Source organism: Tinamus guttatus, unplaced genomic scaffold, assembly GCF_059628265.1.
Source record: "Tinamus guttatus ecotype Peru unplaced genomic scaffold, ASM5962826v1 Tinamus_guttatus_pri_ptg000025l, whole genome shotgun sequence".
In the NCBI taxonomy this organism is placed as follows: Eukaryota; Metazoa; Chordata; class Aves; order Tinamiformes; family Tinamidae; genus Tinamus; species Tinamus guttatus.
Window position 1 is genome coordinate 3,142,846 of NW_028288559.1, and position 27,766 is coordinate 3,170,611.

The 27,766-nt window shown below is 42.5% G+C and overlaps 1 protein-coding gene across 1 annotated transcript; it reads right to left on the reverse strand.

The window, feature by feature from the left end:
* Nucleotides 1–424: 424 nt before the first annotated feature.
* NR4A3 (nuclear receptor subfamily 4 group A member 3) lies at nucleotides 425–27,766 on the reverse strand. Its single transcript, XM_088526037.1, has 8 exons — nucleotides 27,423–27,766; nucleotides 24,704–24,862; nucleotides 21,145–22,031; nucleotides 18,759–18,888; nucleotides 17,606–17,778; nucleotides 12,613–12,812; nucleotides 11,269–11,447; nucleotides 425–2,628 (listed from the first exon to the last, which is right to left on the reverse strand). The coding sequence occupies exons 3-8, from the start codon at nucleotides 22,027–22,029 to the stop codon at nucleotides 2,366–2,368; spliced, it is 1,830 nt and encodes a 609-aa protein (XP_088382163.1). The 5' UTR covers nucleotides 22,030–22,031; nucleotides 24,704–24,862; nucleotides 27,423–27,766; the 3' UTR covers nucleotides 425–2,365.

Here is a 27,766-nt window from a genome sequence, read left to right on the forward strand (position 1 = left end):
TCACAGTTAAGACTCTCTGTGGAAGACTGAAACAGACTGGCTACACGGAACCTCACACGGGGTCTGGACCTGCTACCTGCTGTTCGCATCCCACATAGGGAATGAAACGCGCTCAACAAAAAAGCAACTTCACCACATTACGCTGATTTGTGAGAGAATTCTTTGTGAGGGCCCCCTCCCGCAGAAGTGGTCACAAGCCCTCGTTTGGTGCTCAGCACCTGGCGGGACTTGTCCTACAGAAAAGTGGTTTCTCAAGGGGCCTTATGCTTTACACAAGGAGACAAAAGTAACCATAATTTTGGATTTTGTGTCTGTGTGTTTTTGTAGGGACACCTGTGTGTGAGTGTCTGAGTGTGTGTGTGTATATATGTATATATGTATATGTATATATGCATATATATATATATTTAGTATATACAAAAGCTGAAATTCAGTCAAAATATATTTGTCTTGCTGGTCAGGCTTGTTATAGCAACCTACAAGAAACATTAGCTTCTCTGATATTTAATTACGCTATTATGTTTGCACATAAGCTTAAAAGTCAATACAAAAAGCAATACTTTTTCAAATATTATCTGCAAGTAAACTGGAAATATTAACTATAGTGACTAGAAGTCTGCATCCCTATTGATAATACTATAAATCTTGATATAAGAATAGTTTTTTCATAAAAGCACATCTAAACATAGTAAGTGATAAAATACCAGATTACTATTTGAAAACCATACAGTGACTCGATATCTGGGTTATCCTTTGCAGCAATTAGGCAATTCATTTGGCATCTGTTTGATTGTATAATTTAATTTCCATATAAACAGCATAGTTTAAAAAAAGACAAAAGCTAGAATGTTTAAAGCTAACAAAAGATACAGTGACATCAGGTTGACATTCAGAAATTTCCTTAGCAAAATGACCAACAAAATTTTGACTTAATACAGTGCATATAAAGTTTTTTTAGAACTAAAATTTTTAAATATTATTTGAATTTAGCAAAACAGGAGCAAGATTTTAATATCAAAGTGCTAAACAGTACTGCCTTAGAAGTCACTGCAAATAAACTGTAAAATAACTCTGCTTGTGATTTGACAGGTATTTTATGTACAAATGGTTAATAAAAAGACACGCGCACACACACACGCGCACACACACACATATAGTATATACATATATATATATACACATTATATATATGTATATAATTCTCCAACTGATGCATCTGAGTCAGTGTGAACACCCCATTGAGTTACTCTGTGTAACAGGGCTCCCATGAGCTGGCAGTCATTGCAATAAATACAGGCAAAGCCATTACGATATACCATGCATACAAACATTTATACAAATAAAGACACTATGCAACAAATTATTTCATATTAATATGGCATCAACAGTATAAACATACAAAAAGGAGTACGAACACGGAATGTTTAAACGCAGCCCACTATACCCTTCCTAGCACTTACATTCAGACTATTTTACAAGACTTGCTTGTTCTTCGGAACTACCTTGTGTCTGTTTAAGAACTTGTTACTTGTGTTAAAGTCTAAAATTTAGCTATCCCTGATGCTGACCCTGTATGCTCCAGTCACTACTTACTCGGATTTCCTCATCTAAGGAACAATTGAGTCACTGCTGTTCCTGTGTCCTCCACATACATTTGTCAGTAAGTCCTTCTACATGGAATCAAGTTTGGAAAACTCTGTCATGTAAGTTAGTGCATGTAATTTTGCCACTTCACTTCTTCCACTTATTTTCATATTAAAATAAATTAGTTAATAAACAAGACTTATTAAGACAGCACTTTTAAAAAATTGCACTTGAACATGGGAGCTAACAGCCATTGTCATTTTGCTATATTTGATTTCTATGAAATGTTCAGTTGAATGTACTTTGTTATAAAAAGTGAACTTTTTGTTAGATTGTGCCAATGTATGTGCCCTTGATGCAGGAAGTATGCTAAAGGTATTGTCACAAAACACATACTACCCTGGCAAACAACTATTCGCTGCCCTTGTTTTCAAACACACAGCTTCTACTATTTTACTCCTCATAAACAAGGAGGTGTTCAACGACAGATTTGAAACAGTCATATTAACCTTTTACTGCTGCTGGGATGGCATTGTCCAAAAGTGCCGTATTAGCAATTTAAAAAACCCCAAATCACACAAAAGAAAACAAAGAACGCAACCCCAAAAAACGGTAAGCCAGTAACTTTTAGGCCTCAGGTTGTAAGGGCAAAGCGCCAGAAAATATCTCATTTTTAGAGCCGGAGCCGCTTTTCTGCTAAGTGGGGGCAGAAACGTTAGCTGTAAGTCACAATCCATGTGCCTGCTCGGGTGGGCGTTTGCCTTTCCGCAGGGCGATGGACTCAGAAGGGTAAGGTGTCCAGGAAGAGCCTGTCAATTATGGAAGGGGCGGGCACCAAATCTTCCAGTTTCAGGTAAAAGATGCGCTGCAGTCCCAGTGTGCAGAGGGAGCGCAAGTCAGCGAGAACACCCAGTACCTTAGGCTCCGCAGACTCCACGGCTTGTCCCTTGTTTTGGCAACTCAAAGTTAAGTGTTCTTTCAAGCTGCTAGTGATCTTGTTGCATAGCTCTTCCACTTTCTTTGGTTCTTTTAATCCATGCCGTTCTGCAAAGGGAGGGCACAAGAGAAAGCGCGTCAGCATCCTTCCTCCCAACGGAGGGGCCTCGGCTTCTTCGGACAGCAAACCACAACCCAACGTGTGCTTTGGTGCACAAAGCAAAAATGCTTTAAATGGATATGATGTCTTGGAACAGCGGCTAAATACAGAGTCAGTTAACCTTCATGTCATACTAAATAAGACACGATAAGTGCCCTTTTCTTTTTAGGCGCTAAAATAAATTATAGAGATGCACATTTGTGATCAAAATACTGGTACAATGAGTCCAGGCTGCACTGCTTGCATGATTTTCATGATATGAGACAGAATTTAATTGGGCGATTTTCTAGCAAAACTATCACAGGAGGTGTTTGGGAGATTTCCGTGCTTCCCCACCAGTTGTGAATGCTCAATAACTATGGCAACCATTATTTATTCAGTGAATTCAAGTGGCGATCGATACCCTTAGCCAGCTCCATCAACACCAGGCCTGGAATTCCACTAGGAATTTGCAGACGCTCTCATAAGAATCTAAAGGCACCTTGCCAGCCTTTGTTATTTCGATCAGCTCCTGCTTTTTAGTTTATTCATCTGTAAAAGGTTCAAGATAAAAGAAATCTGGAAGTTAACTATTTTGCTATGAGGGAGTAACATGGCAAGTGGAAAGGCTGCTGAGTTATCATAAAACAACCCTCAACATTCCTCGAAGGAAGAAGAGATGGGGTTTGCCCCCCGTCCCCCTGAACAGCCTTTTAAAATGCTGTAGCAATGTTAAATGTTTCCTCAGTTCTCTAAGCTATAAGCAGAATGAATCAGATTTGTGATTCAATAAAAGCAGGCTCTTTACTGATACATGGGGAAATGTTGTTTTGTGCTGTTTGTTATCAATCTTGAGTGGATAAATTAATGCAATATTTCTGAACAATAATCTCCAATAGTTTTGTGGCGTTTTTATTTGTCTTTGACTTGAAATTCACAGATAAGTAATAATTGGCTTCATAGAAAACTCATAATCATTTGTACGTGAGATGGAACTATACCAGATAGAACAGCCTAAGGAAATGCAGATCAAATTAATTTTAACCAACTAGACACAGAAAACCAGTGAGGGCAGCAGACAAGCAGTGAGTTATTGTGGAAGTTCTTGTGCTTGATGCATTTAAAGTCCCCTGTCTTCCCTAGCTGCCCCCCTCCACCACTGGCAGCCACATCTCCCCAGATCGTTTTCCTCTTTATTTCAGGAGGACCTGGCAACAGATGCTTTGTTTGCCCATTCCCCTAACAAAGAATAAGGAGAGAGCAGTTTTCTTTACTCCCAGTATAAGGCAAAACAATTTTCACTCTGTATGTGTGCAACTCTACGTGTCTTTCACTCTAACACGTCTGCAACTTGGTTAACTTACACACAGCTGCCTCCTAAAGAGTATGAGTTTGGGGTGAGATATGTATATCTGATTGCAGACATATGAATCTCTGGCCAGAAGCTACTGATTCTGTCACTTCGCACTACCCTGTACTGCCCTGTTGCTGCAGAGCTACACACAGCCAGGCACTAACATCTGCTTCAGACATCTTCTTCACCTCGGAGGCATAAGAAAAATGAGAATGCTAAGTGCCCTGTTTACATTAAAATGTGTCAATGAATATTTAAAGCCTTTCCAGTAAATTGTGTAGAGTGTAATTATGTAAAACTTAACTATACAGGTCACTGAAAGCAAATACTTAAGTAGATTCTGCCATTTAGAAACTTGGGGGGGATAAATGTTTTAGACACGTTTGAAAAAAATGTAAGGATATTTTACTACTAGTCTTCTGGGTGAATCTGCAGGACATTAGGCTAATCTTGCAGTCTTTGAAGAGTTCCCATCTTGTTCGCAACTTGTTTTGAGGTTATTCCTGGCTTTGTAAGTAAAGATACTTTTATAGTTCTAGAGAGCTAAAACAGTAGAATGGATCCAAAAAGTGATTTTAAAATTGCAGATTTTTAAACCAGTGTCTCAGTAGATGTGTGTTACTGCAAAATATGGAAAATTATCTCTAACTCTTGAGTGCACAGCAGTGTTGTTAACACTTCAAGTCAGAAGTAAGCACGCTTTGTCTTACCCTGACAAGTTCAAAGGTTCATGAACAAACTGCTGTCTAGTCATACAAATGTTGGTTAGCCATACAACATGATGATGTAAAATACAGTGTGTGCAAGAATTAGTAGCCGTACTTTAAATAAATAAATAAATAAATAAAACCCTTCCATCCTAACTCTGCTCTCTAGGGCTACAACATTAAAGCACATTAAAAAAAAGGGCGGGGGGGGGGTGGTTCTGCTAGTAAATTGTAGCAAATTGCACCCTTTGCACTGGCACCTCCATCAGAATCTCTGGAAGTTAGTATCCAACTAGTTTCTGGAGAACGTACTGCTATACTAAACAACTCCTTCATGAGACAGACTTTAGTCTTGGATCTAGTTTACATCAAAGACTGTAATTTAATAATTTCATTATTTAGTAGTTACCACTTGCTGGCTTCCATAGGATGCTGTTATCTACATAGGAATGACAAGGCTAAGATGTATCCCAAGAAAGGCAGCTAGTCAAAAACAATGTATTTTCTCCAACTGATTGAAGAGGTGTATAAATATTACTGTCTTCAGACTTCCTTACAACGACAATTACAGAGGTGCAGGCAAAGTGAATATAAAATTCCTGAGCCTACTGTTATGGGATGCCACTGATCTTTGAAAGAAAAATAGAGATTTATGGCAAAGATGCTCTCCTGTCAGAATGATTTGTCAGAAGCCTTGTCTAAAAAGCTCTGCAGACTTCTCAGCTCATTGTAGCAAACTTAAAACTACGTGTTCCTTACAATGTTTTACTTTAACCACACGTAATTTACAGGAATCTCAATGTGAATCTGAGCTATAATTATGCTAATAAACAAAAACTTGATAGGAAGAAAAGGGAAAACCAGTCAGCAGCTGAGCTAGACTTTCTTTCCTTCTCTAGTTCCTGTCATCGGGCAGATTATGGCTGGGCAGATTTAATGCTGGTACCTTTGAACACCAGGGCTGATGAACACCCGCCTCAAAGCGTGTCTTTCAAAGCTCCTAAGTATCCCATGGACACTTATGCTCTGTGCTCTCAATCTGAATGGGTCAGTTTTATCTTTAGTTCTGAGGTGGCAAAAACAGTCTGACCAGAAATGTAACAGATTTCTGCTGCTGACTTAAAACAGGCCTCTTGATTGTCTTGGTTTCAATATAATTATCTGATTTTCTCTTCCCCCTTCACAATCCTCTTCCTCTTCTATAACTTAAATACATGGAAGGCTTAGTTAGTGACAGCTTCCTGACTGCCCTGTGCAAACCATGTTATCCAGCAAGGCTGGGGTACGTTCAACAGAAGAGAGCCCTTTCCTGATGTGCTCCGGCCCACGCTCATCCCGCCTACCTCTCGGGCACCCCACGAGGGTGCCCAAGTTACCTGTGCAGTCTTCTCAGGTTTGCTCTAATGCCAGTGGAGAAATGGGCAGCTTTAGAAGATGATTCAGATCTGAAGCGGGTGAATCATCTTCTGGAGGTGCCCTATATCCTCCATTGACTGCAGGAGGTAAAGTCAGTTGGGCTGAATATGGGACTGACACCACGCAGGGTATCAGAGCTTGTCGCTTCCTTTAAGAAAACCACAACATAACACAGAAGGCATGGGTTGCTGCAGGACGAGAGAGCAGTTGCCTCAGCAAAAGGGTAGGAAAGGATGAAGCGGAGTGAGTACTTCACTTTGCTGCTGAGAGTATTCCCCTCAGCAAAGTGCAGGGGGGACGGCAGACAATGCAATCTGGAGATTTCTTTTTATTTTATTTTTATAACTGGCACTCCTACACTCCCCCAGTCTGCCACCTGCCCATATGTAGAGCCAGCACACGAAGCAGCCATTCCGGAGGATCCTGGCAACAGGACTGAAGGATATATAGTGTGGAAGTGAAGCAAGCCTCCCTTCCCGAGCGGGACAAATCTGCGCTTAGAGGGGAACCGCAGCAGCCAGACTGGCCTCATTACTGTGTCTTAGTATGACTGATGGTGCTAAAAACTATGTTTCTAAACTGGAATGGAAAGCTCTACAGCAGGAGCGCAAACACAAACTCGTAATTAATTGAAACCTCACCATATTTTTCAGTGTTCTAGCGCCAGTCTAACAAAGCATTAAAAGTGTAAATAAGCCCAATATACACAGTGGCTCTGGGCTGGTCTGTAAAACACTTAAATTAAAAACATATGGCAGAAGCGCTTGGCTGGATTAGGGGTAGAATGCTGTGTACTCAGCAGTTTCCCACTGAGAGTGACAAGTGGTCAAAACAATATTATTGTCATGTGGATACAGAAAGGAAGAGTCAGAAAGTAGAAAAAACTGAATAAGACAGAGAAAGAAACCATGAGCAGTTTCAGAGTAAGCAGAAAACTGGAAATAAATTAGACTATGTCTTTGACATAATCTTCACTGTAATTGTAATCTATACATTCGTCAATGCATTTTGGTATTGTTGGAAAAAGTGTTAAAACAGGTCGTACAAGAAAGTGATGTAGTATTTCAGAAGACAGTCTGAATAAAGTTCTGGTCCACACTGCAAAGTTTTATCATCAAAACTTTGTCGGGACTAAAGAGATTACGGCATGGAGTGGTTGTTCAAGAACACTTGTGATCTATTCAACATTCTAAACTCACAGAAATTGCCGATGTGAAACTAAGAACAGAACCTGTCCCTAGACAAACAATATTTTTTCCCCCACGTCTGTACTCTCACTTAGCTCCTTGGATCATACATTCCTATAGAATAATGGGGAATAATTCAAAAAAAGAAGAATGGGACAGAACTTATTTCTTGCTTTCAAGGGGATGTGGGATGCGTGTCTTGTATCGTTTTCTAATCACTCTCTTCTGGATAATACTCAGAGCACCGCTGATGTGCTCTGGGGGAAGTTGTGTCCAGCTTTTCTCAGCCAACTGAAGGAAGTAAAAAAGGAGAAGAGAGAGAGAGAGAGAGGAAGATCCTAAAGGAGTACCTTAAATAAAAAAGACATGCTTTGACGTTGAAGAGTTTTAAGTTAATTGTTTGCAAGCCACCCACAATTATCTAGATGTTAGTTCTTTCATTCTGAGTGCTTTCAAGCTTACGTCCTATCAAAAATCACTCGCAAATTCAGCAACACTAACACAACCCTTTTCTTTCTATGCAACATATTGCAAATTCCCAGAAGACATCAAACAGGGCGGGGGGGAAAGAGAGAGAATATATGGATTTTAAAATGAATAACACATTGCAAAATGTACAAAATATTTTAGTAATTATTTTATGCATGCATGCCTTTAGTTTTACTCAATGCAAGCAGTGAGTAAGCAATATACTGTGATACTTAATAAATCTTCTGTGGTTCTCTGCAAAATGACTGACCAGAATGAATGGCCATACACGTCGATAGCTGTGACCTGCAGCTATTGCTGGCCAAGGACACAGAGCTTCGCACAAGTCAGCAGGGTTAGTGAAAAGGCACTGGAACGACTGGGTTAGTACCGTGGAGCCCAGCGGGCCTCACGAAATGGGAGAGCAGCCTTTGGTATCTCGGGACTCTGGGAGCAGTGGAGTGTCTTTTAGCCTTCCACAACGGGGAGCGCGTACAGGAGGGTTTGTCTTCCAAAAACCTTCCTTTGTTCAAGCTAAGGAGAGCGCTCATGGAATCGAGAGGAACGAGCAAGTCATTATTCCCAGGTGTCTCTTTATCTGGAGAAGTATTCTTAAATTTGGTGCTACCTCCGACCATGTAGCGTATTTAAATCAGCTATATCTCAACACTGATTTTTTTTTCCATTGGATCAGAAAGCCATAAAAAATTGGACTGATCCAAGATAAGAACTGAAGTAATTTGTGTAATAAAGAATTTTGCTGGATTCAATATTTTTCTCCGGCAGTATTTCTAACAAAAGCAAGCATCTAGACTCCAAAACTTTCCTGCTCCTTCCTATCTTGCAGTTCAATGACTTGGATATTCAACTAAATGTCTAAAACAAGACTTGAACCAGTTACTTCTAAGTGTCCAAAAGATTTCAGAATTTCAAAACGTATCTCCATTACTTTTTCCCTTTGGTTGGGACTATCCGAAAACTAGCATATTCCTAGTCATATTCAAACAGTAGGGGAAGGACAGGAAGCCATTTCTCAAGGGATATGACACCAGAGGCTTTCCTGATTATAAACATTTCCATATACAATCACTGAGAAATTCTCAAAATAATAAAAGAGCATTTTGTGCTGTAATGCTCTCTTAGCCACAATTATCTGATTTCCTTTCTAAAGCTTTTTGATATTGTTTGTCTTTATACAATGGGATCCAGTTTCAGGTAGCCAAATTTCTGCCTGAGTCCTTAAGTTAGCTAGGTGCCTTTAGGGACCTGAAACCTGTGAATATAAATCACTAGGCACACAAACTTTGCTCTAACAGCATGAAGATGGCCCTGCATACTTAAGAGCAAGTGAGCAGAGATGCATTAGTCCTATGAAATAAAAGAATAAAGAGAAAACTACATTAAATGTAAGCACTGGAAAAAAAAAAAAAAGGTAAGAAAGACTTGACAAATACAGTCCCCCTACATCCAATCTACTGGGGACAGAAATGCTCTCCTCCTAAAGGTTCATTTGTTTGGCAAGGTCAGTACAATGCAGCAAGCCTCTGAAGGACTACTAGCACCAAAAGGAGGAAAGGTGAGGGTCTATTACTTAGAAGATATTTCCATTAAATACTTTAGGGTGATCCGAGTCTGACAATTTTAACTCTATAGGTAAGGGCAGCAAAATGGTGTCTGACTGAACAAAAATTATCATGTTAAACTATACCATGAGTCTGTAAGGGAAAAAAAAAATCTCACAGAGTAGCTTTTCCTACATTCATCTCTACAGTTTGCATGTTATCCTGTGCCTCTCTCTACCTGTAACCCCTCAGCCTCCAGGAAGATAAGGACAAGCTCTATCTACTGCTTCTATCTAGATAGCATACAGTCAATAACCTAAAGTAAGCACAGGTGCTATATATATATGTGTGTGTATGTGCGTGTGTGCATGCGTGTATATATATACACACGCATGCACACACAGAAGCACCTATCCCGTGTATATATTTATAATATATTTGCGTAAGTATATTTGCAGGTATATGGATGCTTATATATAGGAGCCAAAAATAACTCAGAAATGGTCTTTCTCACTTTAACACACATTTCATTTTGGATTTTTTCAGGTAAAACAAAGCAACTCCACTGAGTTTTTCCTGGACTTAAGAGATGTATCAATGAAACTAAAATCTGGCCCTCAATGTGCTCTCCGCAAGCACAGAAAAATGAACATAATTTAACTGAAAAACTGAAAATGCTTTTCAGAAGAAAGAGATAAAGCCAGAACAAGCGTAAACTAACCCTTAGCCCAAATGCATGCAGGAAGTATGCCATCTAAGATATGATGCAAATATATCGGCCTCACAAATGTGAGCAGGAATTGGGTATGTGACAGTTTTTATATTTACTACTGAGCATTTTCCCTGAGTGTTTCCCAAGCACCATCTCATCCCAGGTAGAATTAAGGCTACAGCTGGTATCGTTGAGGCTACCACCTGCAGACAGAAGGATGTCTGAGATGCATGAGGAAATCAATTCCTTTCTCAGGGGAGCTTAAGGCATCCTCAGAAAGGCTCAACTCGAGGCATGCTGGCACCTTTTTCCACCCAAATGATCCAGCTGCACCTCTGCATCATCATCTTCTCTGAAATGAGTGCAAGGCTTTCAGGAGTGCTAGCGGCCGTGCTCACTCCAGCCACATTTCCATGGATACCCTCATTCCCAGCCCTAGCTCTGTGGCTCCTTCAGTGAGCCTTGCCTCCTAAATTACCCAAAGCCCAAGGAATGCAGTGTGCACTTCAAGGGGCTTTTGTTACTTTGGGAATGGGGAAATTATACTTAAAAAAGCTCAACCTCCCCTGATCTGTACTTAGTAGCCAGTTTTGGCAGATTCTTACATTATTTTCCTGCTGTTTGACCTATTAGGCAGAAAGGGTGAAATGGTCAGGTGTGCACCTAGAAGTTTTTGTAAAACTGCATAAAAAAATTAAAAACTGCATTCTCCAATTTAGTCTCTCAAAAAAAGTGATACCATGAAATACTTACAGTAGCTTGGGTACTGCCTCACAAGAGCCTACTGCTCTTGTGAAACACTCTCTCTGATCTATTTATCTCACTGAGAGACAGCGTATAGACAGGATAAACTAGCGTATAGTTTCCAGCTCTTGAGCTGCCTGATATTACTATGTCTACCCAGGACTTAGCCCTTGTCATTTCATTGAGCTTTTCTGTGAATTCAGCAAGCATTTTGAATGCTTTTGTAGGAGCTACACAATTTCGTTGGAGGCAGTTCGCTTTTTAGAGACTATTCCAAGGAGAGCAAAAAAAAAAAAGAGTTAAATTACATTTGAATAGGTGTTTCTGAGGGTCTAAAGTTACGGCCCATAGTTTCAGTATAGTCATTACAACGCCTAAACATCAGCCAACCTGAGATTGTTTGAACGTTAAAACCGAGCACGAGAATCTGAAGATTTCTATTATTAATGGAGCACTTACCTGTAATCATAGTTAGAGCTGATAAACTCGCTAAGGCTGGGATATCAAGGTTAAGGCTCTTTAAGTTTAAGGAAAAGTCTTTAATAGAGTCGAGCCACTCCCCAAATCCACGAAGGCACTGAAGTCTATGAAGCACAAGTCCATTGCAGAATACAAACTTATCCTCAGCAGTATCAGACCTGAAATAAAAATAGTTGAAAAAATTATGAATGCATCTTCTACTTTACAGTAAATGCATAACTAGTACTGAAGTGTCTGTCACTTAAAATCCAATGCATATTATTCTGAGACATATGTGGGCATTCATGTTTGACAATATGCTTCTCCCTTGGGGCAAAAGTACAACAAACAAGCTTCTATGATTGCTTACTTTGTAGAGTTATAGGCCTGAGGTTAACTGTAGCATGTGGTGTAGACTGTCTAATTAGTTAAGATTTCGGTCCTGCCCAAAGGCATAAACAGAAGAGACATTTTGCATTAAGTACTGTATGTTTGAACCAAAGGAACACCAAATGCATGCACTTCGAAATACAAAACTAACAATAGCTGGAGAAAGAAAAGATTCTGCTACTCTCAGCAATTATTTAGTCTCATCTGCATTTTTCATATTGTAAAAACTGATACAGAAAAAAAAACAATGGAAAATATATGCAATAATGCACATCTTTGTGAAAAACCTGTGTGTGAAAGAGACAGAAAAGCTTTCCCCTGCTGCAATATGCCTGTAAAAAGCAGCATGCAAATGTCCTTTTAAACCTGAAGAAATGAGGACATAATTCAGTTCTCCAGTTTGGAATTTCCCCAGTCCCTGAAAGTGCCTTTGGTAACATGTCTTAACTACTGCCAGACTGACAAATAACATCTCAGTCTGTTAAATGACTTGGTATTAAGAAGAAAAACAATCTGAACAAGATTGGAAAGCTTCTTTATCCCTTTCTAAAACAGACTATGAAGATATACAGGTGCTAAAGAAAAAGAAGAGAAAAAGAAAAAGCTTTTATATTAAAGGTGCTTTTCTACAGTTTATGCTGACGACTGTGAAGCAGCCTTGCTGAAATAGTTCCTGAGGATCCATTCTTATTAATAGAGAAAAAGAGGATGTTGTATATCGGATGAAAAGAACCACATTAGTGAGAACTATGCTCTGTTTCTAATTCTTTTTATTATTCTTTTTCTGCGGTGCAACACAAATGAAATACGGTATTTTGAGGATGCAGACTTGGCTGATGTTTCATGGTTTTTTTATTTCTTAATGTTTGAAGATACAGCCATGTTTATTCCTTAAAAACATTTAGATGGACAACCATTCACATCAGCTTAAGAGCAAACAAAATAAATAATTACCTGATTGAGAGTCTTAGTACAAAGAGCTCCAAAAAAGCCGATTCTATGAGTAATGTCTGATCTTCTTTTGGGAGGTCAGTAAATCCGGGGATTCTTTCTGCCCAGCCTCTCGATATGTCAATGGAGGCAGTGAGAAGGTTATAGAACTGCTGGACGTGTTCTGCATCGGTGCCTGCAGCAGCCTGGTCGCTGGAACAGTACTACAAGGAAAGGCACAGACAGCAGTGTCACATGCATTTTAGGGCATGCTCTGAAACTACAGCGTTTTCTGTCCCGCAGCGTTTACCTCTGTGTCAAAACTAGTATTATTAATCATAATACGGAGGTCTAAGTCTACCTATTTACCTCTCCACAGGCATTTTGCTATTTGGATGCTGATCACCAACTATTTCTACAAGTACAGAAAGCCTTCGTAAATTACTCCATTTTACAACTACCTTATGCAATTAATAAGTAGAAGAGAAATCTGGTGAACAGGGTGATTTCTAAAATAAGAGAATAACGCTACTTAACTTACTACAATTAAGTAGTTTTCCCATTGATTAATTTGTGTCCGTATTTCCAAAATGAAGATTTCTTCCAAAACCTCCCAAATTTAATTTTATCTGACAGCAATAGACACATGTAAGATAAATCAGCTTTTACACGACACAAGCAGCATCACTTAATTTGAATATAAAATTAGTTGGAAATGGTTGCCCCACACCACCTCTTCTTCTTCAAATAGTGTTTTAGGTTCTGGAGAACCTATTATACCACTGATGTGGCCGTAACTCTTCCAGACAACCATTTGACAGCACCAGCTTGCTTAATTTCCCCATGACCCCTTGTCAGCCCCTTCCCTGCCAGTGTCACTGCTGTGACAATTCTCTCTCTAGCAGAAAATACAACAGGAACTTTGGCAGCCCAGGAGTCACCTCTGTGCAGGGCGAAGAGGAGAGGACTGCAAAGAGACCCACCGGGGCAGATGCCTTATTCCTTGCCTGCCACAGCTGGAGCTCATTGCTGGTGGGTAAGGGATGAAGGAAGCAGAGGCGCTGATTGCAAAGCCACAGTAAAACTGTTAGAAATCCTGGAAATCTCTCTTTGCAGGTGGGTTGTCAATGACAGCCCTGAATGAATCTGTTCTGTTTACCTAAACACTAGCAAAATAAGTTTGTTACAGTGAACTCCTAGCTACATCTCTTACTCAGCTCGCGAAACACGCGCAACCTGTCCAGCGAAGTTCATGCAGGGACAAAGTCTGCTCCAGCTACCCTAAGGATCCAGGTGACAGCGAAGCAATTGGAGGCAGAAACAGAGAAAGGCTGAGGAGCAGCAGCGGAAAGTGAAACCGCTGCACTGTTACATGTCTAGTCCTCTGTCTGAACGCTGCAGTGGAGGATGCTTGAGCAATATGAAACACTCCTCCAGCCACAGGACAGGAGCACCATGGGGACTAGTGGAAAATATTACATGGTTTTAGAGATCCCTTGCATGTGCTGGACCCTCTTATAATGAAGCTGTGGGGAAAGCTAAGACAGTGTCAGTGTGAGGAGATGGGCTACTCTGGGGCTTCCTGAAGGCCCTGGGAGATCTGTGGCACTGTGCAGGTGCTGAGCTAGCGCTCCTTCCATCCACGAAGGCAAGTGGAAGAGACTGCCGGGAATTCCTGCCTCATCCACAGGCACTGATAAGGCAGGGTATGTTCCTGATTAGAAGATCAGCGAAAAGGAGGGGAAAGAGTAGGAAAAGAAAACAGATAACACTCCAGATTTGACTGTGATGTAACTCATTACAAGTCAGCACAATTATGCCAGAGACTTTGTTCCCCGCCCCGCCCAAAAAAAGAAGTATTTTTAAACATTTTCTAAGAAAGTTGAATGCTACATTCCATCACACGACTGTGAATGTCACGGTACAGTATAACCCATGTGGGGCATTTAATTAAATCTTATTTCAGAATACATCTGAAAATAAATGTATGTTGTATATTTAGCCCACAAGAGCACTTTTGACAGAAAGGTAAGCATTATACAGAATATTTTTTTAACTGCTGTAATGTGTCACTGCTTGCTAGAAAAAGTTAGTGCTTACAAAGAGTAGCTGAAACCTTTACTCATATGGAAGCAGCCAGGGCGTGTATGTCTTAGGTACAAAATCAATTATTTCTTTTCATGATTACTCCACTAAGAAGAACTGATACTTGACCAGTCGTCTGAACCAGGCGGCTGGTGAGTCTTGATCAAGAGGCCGCAGCCCAGGAGGGCTCCATGCTGCGTTCCTTGCCCTGGCCGGGCAAGCTGGAGGCACTCGGGAGACGGCTGGGAGACAAAGCTCTCCTTTGTTCCCTTGCTCGGAGCCCCTTCAGGAATTAAAGGATGGCCATTTTTTTTCTCAAGAAGGAGTTCCATGTGTAGGAAGCAAGATTAATTTACGTGGTGTATTTAAGGAGCTTCGAAGAACCTGATGCTGGGGAGAATGCTAGCACAATCTCGCTCCACCTTTGCCTGCTTTCAGCAGTCCTTCATAAAATGCGATAGCTGCAAAAGCATAAAAGAAAAATCTCTACAGCTGTAGAGGAGAAGCTATACTTGCTTTTCAATGTATCTGTCCTTGGGGTGTCAGAAACGCTGATATTTCCTTAATTTCTGATTTGGGGGCTGCCAGAAGGAAGTAGATTGTTACCTAAATGCTGCACACTCTCTCCAAAAGACAACTTTTCTACATAAGTCTGTGGTTATTCTGCCGGAATAAGGAGTGTGAAGTACAAGGGCTGCTTCTGATCTCGCTTCATTCGAAGTCTAAACGCATGGAATTGTACCAGTGAAACAGCTGTGAGGCCTGACTACGGCCCTTGGCCTTTAAGGAGTTCATAAACCAAATTCTCTTCCTAGTGAATTTTGAAACCAAATACCTAAATATATCGTTACTGTGGACTCGTAAATTAAAACCAATGCTTAAAGGAAGAGTAGCTATGATATGAACAGAGCCAAATCCAGCGTGTTTTGTTTTCAAAACCTGTGGATACCAATTTATTTTAGAATTTCTTTGGACATGTCATTGGGTTTTTTTTTTAAGGAATGAGTCTATGTTCCTCTCTGAAACTCTTCCTGGCATTTTTACGATGCTCGAGAAAACATTGCAAGGTATAAACATGAAGACCATTCCAAACATTACAGTCCTGACCACGAAGCCAGGTTCCCAGATCGACCGATCGGTACTGAATTGCAAGGTCACGGTCGTTCCGAATATACTTTTACTTGGTCTTTACAGGTATAAGATTCTTCAAACAGATTTTAACACTACAATGCAACTGCTGTGTACTTTATTTAGTTAATATCAGTTTTTACACATTATCCTTTTCTGATTTCCCTGAACCTTTAAAAATAGGCATAAAAACATTAAAAGCTAGCAATCTAATAATTTAATTTATTTTTGTATTTTCAGTACTGCTGAGCCCAACAGACTATAATATATTTTATCCTTTAAAAAAAAGAAAGAAAAAAAGAAAAAAAAAAGGAAGAAGGAAATAAACTTGGATATTAAGAAGTCCCAACAGCCAATCATACAAAATCTTTTATATACCAAGACTAAATTAATTTATCGTCAATCATGTACTTCCTATAATATAATAAGAGAATTACTGCAGGATGAAGAAAAAAAAATCACTTTTTTTTTTTGCAAATGTGAAAGAGCTATACATCTATACATAAATACATATGGTTTGATACTGCTTTCATGCATTGAACTATTATACTCCAGTAATTTTGTGGCATAGAGTAGATTTCTGCCAAAGAGTACAGTTAGTCACGTACCTAGGTACGACCCCCTGAGACATTTTGGGTGAGTTAAAATACATGTAAATATGCTTAATGCATTTGTCCCCTAAAAGCATGACAGGTAATAATCAACTAGATTCTTAGTAGTAACTTATAAAATTGTATGATTGTATACTTACAAACTAGCTTAACTAGCTTGAAGAAAAGAAATTACGGTATGCTTATATTTGCATACGTCATTTAGCAATCATATTTTAAAATAGAACTATATCGGTTTTATATCATTATAATAAACTAGGTTTCATTATTTAACATTACTCAGGAATAGGCGATAAATTGCTAATATATGTCTTCTTAGTATCCTTAGATTTAATTATTTTTCATTAGAAGTAATCTGGTCATGTTTTTCCTCTGCTGTATTTTTTTCTTTTCATATATAAATCTATAAAATATATATTTAACAAGCCATTTCAGTGTTGTATTTAAATAACTACAGACTAGTGTTATAAACTTGTAATATAGTCTATCAGTTCCTAACTTGTGAAATTAATACACTGAAGAGAAAGGGTACAAAAATATAAAATCTGCTAAAGTTTTGCTGATTTAGTATTTTAGAATTTTGTCTTAAAGATTTGTTTCACAAATGTGAATGATATTTGAGAAATATCCATGCTGAGGTATCCAAAACCAGACTCTATTCCCGTTTTAAATAATGTTAAAATTCACACAGATATCAATAAAAACTGGTTCTAGACAGCCTGCTTTCTTCAGTGACCCAGTATTACTTTACACAACCTTTATATTTGAATACCAGAAAAGCGCTATTAGATTTTAACCTTTACAACCTGGGAATTGAGATACTGGACAAATGGCTCCCACTCCTGAATTTGGTGGATTAATCAACTGTATATTGAAATTGATAGGGTTTTAGGTGAAGCCTCTTACGTGAAGAGTTCTGTATTTATGCACACATTCCTGCATTCACCTGCCCATGAAAAACACTGTGGTTAAACTTAACTCTCAGACACTCACAACCACTAGTCACCAACATTACTTTCTAGCGTACCTCCTTTCACTCACTGCCCACCTACCACGTCTAGACAGGGCTGCCTGGATAAGTTTCCATTCTCCTCCCAATTTCACAATTATTTTCGTTTTAGCAAACCTGCTGCTCAATGGAAGCTCACAAATCATGTCTACGCCAAAAACAAAGAAAGAAGAGAGAGACATACTCTGGAGTAGTCAAGCTCCCTGGGAGTGGAATCGGTTAAAGCTCGGACGAGGGCGTTCATCATGCTGATGGGGGGAGAAGGCGGCGAGGGCTGCGAGGGTTCCTGCTGCAAGGGGCTCTTTGGTTTGGAAGGCAGTCGACCTCTTCTCCCCTTCAGGCTATCCGTACGGACAACTACGTGAAAAAGAAGGGAGTCAGCGGCAAATTAAAGGGCAGAACGAACACCTGCTTCTCTTATAATGACCAGCCCAGCAAAATGCCAAAAAAAAAGAAAAAAAAAAAAGGAAAAAAAATCATTTTCAGTATATGCTGTTGGTGTCTTTAAACGCCAAGAAATACAAATGATCCCAATTCTATCAGCCTTATGCTGACAAGGAGCAATGCAACGGCTTGCTCAAAACCCAGCCATGTTCCCAGTGCTCCTGCTTTGTTTTCAGCAAGTGTCTATGAGCCTCTATGCACATGCACACACACACGGGCGCTCTGCTGCTGAAAGAAAACTGAGTGTGAAACCCAAATCTTAATGTTTACATTACTCATGCATATTTTATACAGAAGAATCATTCATTCAAAGCAATTCTAGTTTTTTTTAAAGCATTTGAAAAATATGGTCACATTATACAGACCATAACACCCATGCCAGTCTTTGCAATGGGACATCTCACACAATATTACTCACATATATAAACACTTGCAGGATTGGGACCAATGAGTTCATACTATTTCCATTTAGTTTAGTTGCAAATTTACAATCAGCTTATGGGAATGAGACAAGATTCTATGTAAAGATGCGAGCAAAATAATGAAATGAAGCCCCCCTCTGAGATAATATATGATATTTATATACAGCATTATATATATCACTACTGAACGCTGTGCAAAATTAGTAAAGGAAGTATTTTGGATAGCATCAAATTATCTTCCTGTGGCCTTGCTGTATTTGAACTTTGGGGACCCAAAAAGTCTAAATATGACAGCCTGGATGAAAAGAAAAAGCTTTATACGTTATTACAAAATGCCAGATTTGGAGGGGGTAAATCACAAATTCCATCACTGTCAAATCAATCATAAAGAAATCCACATCCACAGACAGACATATAGTGATTAAATGTAATAATTTATATGGTCGAAATAATAATAGCAATAGTCCTTACCTTCTTTAACCATGCCGACACTGAGACACTTCTGAAATCGGCAGTATTGGCATCTGTTGCGACGTCGCTTGTCCACTGGACAGTTTTTATTTGCCAGACAAACATATTTTGCATTTTTCTGAACTGTTCTCTGAAAAAAAATGCAACACAAAATAGTATACTGATACTTTCTTGAACGACTTAGAACCTGACAAAACGTATTTTAATTACAACATGAAAAGCGACAGTGCAATTCATATAATTAGATAAAATTAATTTCCTAACACACTAGCCTGCAGGAAAAACAATTTTATTAGTATTAGCTGCTGACAATGAAAATCATCTAGGATTGTTCTGAAGCAAGTCTCTGGAGACAGGCAAGTTTGAATGATAAAATCATATCTGAAATTACCAGGTCATCGCATCTACCTTTGGGGATTAGATTATCTCCGCTTTTAATATCCCTTTGGGAACAATTTTCTACTTGGTTCATTCCCTTGATTATTGCTGACCTTATTAAAACAAAATCAAAATGATCTGTGATGTACTTCTACTGCTATCACCATTGTTAGTCAAATACCACAATAACTGGTTTGGTTAGCTTTTAAAATCATCAGGGAAGAATACAAAAGTATCAGAAAACCTACCAATGGTATTCATTAAATATTCTCGGAAAACTAACCTGACTTGGGGAAAAAAAATGATGGAATTACACTGTAGTTATATACATTTAAATAACTCTAAAAAATATTTAAAGTCTATACATTCAATTTAAAATTTTTATAAGCTGGTGAGCCTTGAAAAATATAATAGAAACTAATGCAAAAATATATATATATTTTTGCACTTAAAATCAAAGACAGAGCAATAAATATCTTAGTACAGCAGGCTTAACAGCAAAGACACCATAACCAAAATGAATCTACCAGTTTGACATTTGGTATTAAATCTTTCACTGCAATTAAATTCATGGAAAATGTCATTTCATAATTTGTTTTCCTTTTAAAATAGACAGCTTCAAAAAATAAGTATGAGAGATGGAACAAACATAATTCATTGTTCTTTAAAAATGAAAATTGTACATTTCTCTTAAAAAAAAAATGCAGAATAGGCATTGGATCCTGCTCCCATTTTAAATTAATAGCATATGCTACTGATTTCCACCGGGTCAGGATCGGGCCCATACTAGCTGCTATTTCCAGGTTGTGTTTCATTTTCTAATTATATTTAAATAACAAGTAAGTTCCATGCCTTTTTTTTTAATTTTACTATTATTTTTAAGGAAAAAAATATTATTACTAAGTATTGTTAGCAGTTCTGTGTCCAATAGAAATAAAAAGTTAAAAACCCTTCCTCCCACAAGTATTTTTGAACTATCACACTTGGGAAATCCTTAATTGAAACAGCAGCATGCCTACTAGTCCTGCAGAAAGAAATTTATCACACCAAATCCCTGTTTATCAAATCTTAAGCCTACTACACAGACCTGCACCCCAAGCTTACCCCATTTTTTTCACTTAAGCCATAAGTACATAATTAAAAACATAAATAAATAAAAATCTAAAACTGTTGGAAGAAAATGATCAAGCACTCAAATCTAAAAGCAAAGAGCAAATACATCTAAAAAAAAGGCAGAAAGTTTCCTCTGATAAACTGCTTTATATAAATTATCAGTGTTACCCTTCAGCTTTAAAATCTTCTAACTTGCAAAGCTAACTTGGAGACACTGAACAGGGCTTAGTGACTGCCCTGCTACCTTCAGCTGAGGAGAACATACTTGGTTCCTGAACTGAAGAGCTGCAATGAAGCAGCGACCACATCAAATCATGAATTTTTCGGATTATTTCATGCATTCAATCCTTTTCCTTCCTACACTGTATTTACTGCCCTCCTCACTTCGATCTTCTTCAGTGCAACAAATGGCGGCACCATAACCAGCAGCGAAAACACTCAACAGCCTTTAAGATTTCTGCATTTCTTGTTTAAAATGAGGTTTAATTTAGGTTAGGGTCTAAATAAAAATGCAATTTGTCAAAAGGATAGATTTATTTCAGGCACATTTAGCTCGAGAATAAATCTAGTCAGCAGCACAAGTGCACATATTCCTGGAGACACCTCTGCAGCAGGGGACCTGGGCTCCACTGTGCAATGCTCATGGACTTGGTTAACAGGCTTGAGCACTGTGGCCGTTCCTCATCTGAGACAATGTCTGGTCATTTCTTCCTAGGGAGGGCTTGATTTGGCCTCGTGGTTTGGCCAGGGTGTTTACACTGCCCTACTGAGCGTCGCTGCTGGCAGCTCTGTGCCCTCCACAGCCAGAGGAAGCTGTGGGTTGGCGAGGGCAGGGGCGGAGGCAGGTGGGAAGAGGAGCCAAACGCAGGCGAACGCGCGTGCTCCGAGCTCTCACCTTGAAAAAGCCCTTGCAGCCCTCGCACGTGCGCACGCCGTAGTGCTGGCAGGCGGCGTTGTCCCCGCACACGGCGCAGGTGCCCTCCCCGGACGAGGAGCTCCTGCTGGGCGGCGATGGGAGGCCGCTGCTGCCGCCGCTGCTCTCGCCCATGAGGCTGGAGGTGCTCGCGCTGAGGCTGAGCGGCGAGAAGGCGAGCGTGCCGGGTCTCTTGGCCAAGGGAAGCCCGTAGGAATGGCTCTCCATGGAGGCCTGGCTGGCCATGGGTCTGTCCGGTCCCAGGGGCAGGCTCAAGGAGGCAGGGTCGTAGCACATGTGGGCGCCCGCTGCGGGCGTGTGGGGAGGCGAGTGCTTGAAGTGGAAGAGAGGGAAGCGCGGAGGCACCGTCTTCATGGGGGCAGCGTCCATGAGGTGGCCGGGAGGAAGGCAGGTCTGTGTGGGTGGCAGCGGGGGCTCGTCCCACAGGCTCTGGTGAGGGGGGAAGCCGGGGGTGGTGGGCGTTGAGGGCGGGGATTGCTTGAAGTACATGGACGTGCTGGGCATGCCCTCGTCTGCCGATGGTGGTAGTGACTGCTGGTAGGAAGAAAGCCGCGTGTCTTCCATCTTTATGAGGGGCCTCTGGCTGGAGGAGGAGGCGGATTGCATTTGGTAGAGGCAGGAAGGCTTGAGCTCATAGCTGCCGGAGTAACCCTCCATGAAGGTGCTGAAGCTGGGAAGGGAGGTGGTGGCGGTGGCAGTGATCTCGGTGCTACTCAGGTCCATGGTCAGCTTAGTGTAGTCAGGATTCATGATCTCTGAGCTATACTCCGAGCCATACGCGTAGGTCTGAGCCGCATAATTTGAACCAGGTGGTGAAGGATTATACTGCGCTTGCACACAGGGCATATCTGCAAGGGCAAAGGGGGATGTTAGCAACAAGCCTGGCACTCGGAGGCGGCCCTTCAACCCTTGTTGACTTCTTGCTTAGGAGCTTTCCCGCATTTCACGGGGCTCAGCTGGACACCCAACTCCTGGGCTTGCCGCAACACGGGAAGCATAAATTAGCTTTAACTCCTTGTCTTTCAATATAAAAATATATACTAGGATTGACTAAATATTAGGCACCCTGCTCTCATTTAGTCACTGGAGCAACTCAGATTTATACCAGTGTCAGTGAGAGTATAATCCATCTCAAACTGCCCTAGATCTGCTGCTTGATATATACAGGTGTCAATAAGAATTAAAAAAGTATAATGAAAACCATTTATGACTCTAAATCTATCTCTGTATGTGTGCAACAGTGCCATAAAATTTTCATGAAGGGTAGATTATCAAATTGTAATATTAGAAATTACATTTATTTTAAAAGAAACCTCTACAATGTCAAGGAAACAACCCAAATCACAGTATTTTCTACTTAGGACTTGCAAACATCGATTTTGCTTACTCAACTGTGGGCCTTCAAAGCATATTTCTGGTCAGATAATAAATCTAGGTTGGTGTCTAACTAGTTTTAAAGCTTATAGATGGTGTAACATTCTCCTAAAAAAAAGTGTGTGGTACAATGTATTACCAAATTTTCAAAAATGTAAAGGAAAAAGTATTTCTGTTACTGTTTTTATAAGAAAGCAAGGGTTAGGCTGACAATACAATTGTTTTTTTTTCCCCTATTAGTCATGAAAGTTAATGTGGTTCATTGATAGCTGGGATGGTTGTGGAAACACAGTCACTGCCTATAAAGATTTCTCTTTCATGTTCTTACAGCTCTGCTTTCCTTTGCTGCTCACAAGAAATGATGGACCCAAGTCTGAAATCCATTTGAGGTTTGCTTGATTAAACTTTGTTAGATTCTAGCTCACTATTTGCAACCAAAAATAAAAGCATATGATGAGTTTCAGTTCCACAACACAGGAATAAAATGCTTTTTTTTTCATGAGTTAGTATAAATTCTCTTATCAGGAGAACTGAAACTAAAGTAATATTATCACCAGGGGACAAAATTTGTATCAAAATTAAGCGTTGTTTATCTGGTCTTAATCATGGTAATTTATATTCCAAAGGCACTTGTTAAACAACTCATATTAAAAATGCATTAAAAATATGGGGTTTCCCTCAGTAATTTAAGAACCACCTTCACTTTTAAAGTATTAATCCAAATGTGTCATGCAATAATCCAAATAATTTGTGTTATATCAACTTCTAATTCTCTCTTGCCTGCTTTGCCAATATATCTAAACTATGAACCACATTTCAATTATCGTATCACAAACCCTTCAGATCTTTATTCTTTCATAGAAAAAAAAATACTTAAAAGTGAGGGAAAAATAGTGCCTTTGTTTTCCAAAATCGCTAAGACCTTTCTGCTTGTAAATCCAAGTACTTCGACAGCAAACATAGTAGGACTCCACTTTCACAAACTTCACCTCTCAATCTTATTTATATATATATTATTCCCCTTTTTACTATCAGTTTCTGTACATGTTAGTCAATGTACACAGATGTCATGCCAATTCCTATTACTATCATGCATCAGTTTAAGGACCATCTGTTAAATTATGCTGATCAGTGCTTAATCAAATAAAAAGGGAAATAAATTCGATCCATGCATCTCCACTGAGACCTGACTGGGAAACGCAACTGAACAAGCAGGCAGATAATGCCACAAATGGAGGTGTTCGTACACACTCCCGAGGAGGGGAAAAAAAAGAAAAAAAAAAAAAAACGAAGAGGCTTCTTGCTTGCTCTGAAAATGAGCAGGAGTTCAGGACAACAGATCTTCCCTCTTTGTTGTTGTTTAGTTGGGGTTTTTTGCTTGTTTGCTTTGTCTCCTAACAGGGTGCGCTTCTGAGCATGCCGGGGTTATGTCCCTGAATTCCCTTCCAAGCGGACTCAGGAGGAGCCCCGAGCCAGCCCGAGCTGAGGCTGGAGGGAATATCGCGCCCGAATCGCTTGCGGTCTGCAGGACTCCTCCTTCCTCGCGCTCTGGAGCGCACTCGACCGGCCGGTTCCAACCCCTTCTTTTCCACTTGGAGCACCAATATTAACTACCCGGGAAGTAAATACCTGGGCTTTTGTCTTCCTTTCTTTACCCAACAATATTTGAAGAAAAACTGCGGGCACATTGAGGAGCGTATGTCACCAGAGCCAAAAATGGATGAGTGAAAAAAAAAAGACAGGGGAGGAACATTGAGAGCTATTACCCCTGCTTGAAATCTTTGCAAGGGCTTGACATAAGAGATGCGCCGTTCAACGCGAAACAAGCGTTGTTCTTCATAAACACATTAACATCCCACCCACTCGCTCGCAATTTGCTCCTTTAAATGTTTACACATCTTGGGCTTTGGAACTTCCAATTCCCAGGGATCAAGCCATGCTGAGGCTGAAGGCGTCCCTGGACGCCGACCTGCTCAATGGCACAAGGTCCTTTTCGGACGTGAACTCCGCGGCGTGTCTAAAGCCAAAGGAGGTGGCAGGGGGGTCCCGCGGAAGGTGGGGGACGTGGAGAGAGGCGCTAAGGGGCGAGGAGCGCCCCGTGTGCGCGCCCCGCTCCCGCTGCCCGCCGGGGAGGCCCGGGCCTTACCTGGAGGGTATCTTGCTCGCTGAATGGTGGGGCTGGGTGTCCGGCCGGAGGCGGCGGCGAGGGGCGGCGCGGGCGGCGGGCTCCGTGCCGGCCCGGAGCTCTCTGCGGCGCCGGGCTGGGGGGCTGGCCTCGGCGGGGGGCGCTCTTCCGACCCGGCCTCTGTGGGGCGGCGGGAGAGGAGGGCGCAGTTAGCGGGGAGCCCCCGGGCGCAGCGCGGGGCCCGGCTCCCTGTCCCGCGGCAAGCGCCCACCTTGCTCCGAGGGGAAGGGGACAGGCTACTTGGGATGCGCCTTTGCCTTTTCCCCTTTTTTCTTTTCTTTTTCCATTGCCCCAACCCCACTCTCTCCCTCATCACACAAAAGGAATTTAAAAAAGTGAATAAAGGACAGAGGAAGCGGAGGTGCCCGTTCTTGCTCGCTCCTTTGCTTTCTGCTAAGGAGAGCGGGGTTGGGGGGAACCGGGGCAGAGCTGACCCGGGGCAGGAGCTGCCCCAGCAAGCAGCATCTCCCCGGAGTGGCGGCGCATCCAGGGATGCTCCCTGGCAGCGCGGCCGCCCGCGGAGCAGCAGGTTTATTTTCCGGCGGGGGGGCGGTCAGGAGCAAGGCTGGAAGTGCGAGGTAGCGACCGGCAGCGGGGGCGGCACTTTCGTGGGGGTTTCCTACCGGTGCGGCCAGTCCCGGCGTTTGCAGCCCGGCCGCCCCGAGGCGACGCGGAGCGCAGGACCGACACAGAAGCGCTCGGTCCCGGCCCGGGGCCGCCGGGGCTCGCGGGGCCACCGGGAGAGCCGAGCGCTCGCCCCCCGCGGACCGCTCGGAGCGGCGGGGGCTACGGCGGGAATGCGCCCCGGGAGCGCCCGGCGCTCTCCCCACTTCTGCGCTCTCCGTCTCCTAATCCCGCCCCGGCTGCGGGGCTGTTAAACGATCATTAGCTCATCCCTTGTCTCCCCCGCTGGTTTTGTTCCCTCCCGCTCTCGGGCCAAGCTCCCGTGCGGCCGCTTCTCACAGAGCTCCGGGCGCCCTAGGGCTCCTCTCCTCCCCCTGAGCCGGCGGTTACCTAGAGACATTCACTGCGCTTTTAAACATGCAACACCCCTCCGGACTGCAGACGCCTGAGCCAGGAGCACAGAGCCTTAAGGGCTGTAAATTAGGAGGAAATAACTACCCTTGTCAAAGCTCTTTTCTTCCTCCGTGCACTTTACATTCAGCCCCGAGTGACACCCCTCCCCACCCTGTAATATGAGGAGGAAACCGTGAAATACTCCATTGTGATTGTGACTTCTTCAGCTGAGTTTCGAAACCTTCATTTACCCGGGAGGGACCGCGAAAGGGGACGCTCCATTCAATTAAAAGTTTCAAGTTATATTTCCACTGCTGGGTAGCTCGCGATTTTTTTTGGGAACGCTCCGAGGCGCACGGCCGCTCCAGCAAATATCCAGGAGCTGGGACTAGTTTCACCTCCGAAGAAACCGTCTGGTCTGCTTCAGTCCATTGTTTTAATGGAGCCTGACTCCAACATACAACAGTCTCCACGGAGGAGAGAAAAATAGGGCGAAGAATGTAATCAAGTGAAGTAGGTTGGATAAAAGTTAGCGATTCATTCCTAAACTTTTTTTTTCCCCTGAAAAAAAAAAAAAAAGACATCCAATCCCAACACACCAAATCTCCGACAGAAAGCAGCATTTTCCGCCTTTTCCTTTGGGAAATTTACTCGTGTCAAGTCCATCGTTTCAAAAAAGCAAGTTTAAAAATAGCGCTGTTAGCTAGTGCTACGAAGGCCATCCACACCTCCGCCCTGGACCGCTGCCCGAAACCTATCGCGATACCTCCGTCGCGACACCAGAGCCCGGTGCAACGCAGCCGGGTGCCGACGCTTCATCGATTCTCTCCAAGCCCGAAACTCCTTTCCCGGCCCGTCGGGGAGCAAGGCGAGCGCGGCGCTCGCGCGGCGCGTTAGGCGGGCGCCGCCGCGCAGCCTCTCCGCACCGCAGCGCACGTGCTGGGGCACCGGCGCCTGTGATTACACTGCCTGACCTCCAAAGGGAAAAGTGCACATTTCTTCGGAAGCAGATGCCAGGCAGACGTGCCTCGCGAGGATCCCGTCTCATTTCAGTATAATATGCCACATTCCAACAATTACCCCTTCCGAGAGCTCTCCGGGCTGCCTACGGTCCGCGCTCTCCTGAGGAGAGATTAGATCAACCTGCCCCACCGTCCCTATTAGACAGCTCTAACTTGGGCAAACAAAACCACCTATTCTCCAAGCGCGGCTAAAGGAAGAAGACAAATTGCTGCCATTCATCACGAGCGCTGTTGTAAACTCCCCGCCGGCGGCGGCAGCATCATTTCCATGACAACAACTAGCAGAAATACCTTAGTACCGGCTGGGGCTTTATTCCACAAACCCAGCTCTCCCGGCGGCGAGCAGCGGCCGTGCTCGTGCTATGGGCACGCGAGGGGGCAGAGCAGCAGGGGAGGCTCGGGTACCGAGCAGCAAGTGATCGTCCACGCGGGGATAAAGCAAGAAAAAAAAAAGAAAAAAAAAAAAAAAAAAGAGAGAGAGAGAGGTAAAGTTTCCGTTAGAGCCGCGGCCGCGCACATGAGCGGCCGCGAGCGCGGTGCTGCGCGCCCAGCTGTCACTCCGCGAGCATCTACCCCGGCGGCACAACTTCTACCAAGTGCAAACCCATCGCATCCTCGCTCTCTCCCGTTCGTATACGTACTTGATTGCTGTGGAGGTTCCGTCTTTACATCTAGTTTGTAAATGCCCCTTTCCTTAAACGTGTATGCAGGCGCTGTCCAGCGGCGCGGTTGTAAAGAGAAAACCCCCGAGGTTCCCGGCGGCCGCAGATGAGCAGGGCGCGTTATCCCGAGTCATGGAAAAGGATGCCACGAGTTGGAGAAAGCGGGAGCCCGTCCCCGAGCGAGCGAGCGAGGAGGCGCCCGTTGCCGCCGTGCGCGGCCGCGGCGGGAGAGAGCCCCGGTCCCCGGGTCCCCGCGTGCCCGTGCGAGCGCGTGTGCTCCGCGGCGCCGCCGGAGAGGAAGGAGCCTCCTCTCCTCGCTGCTC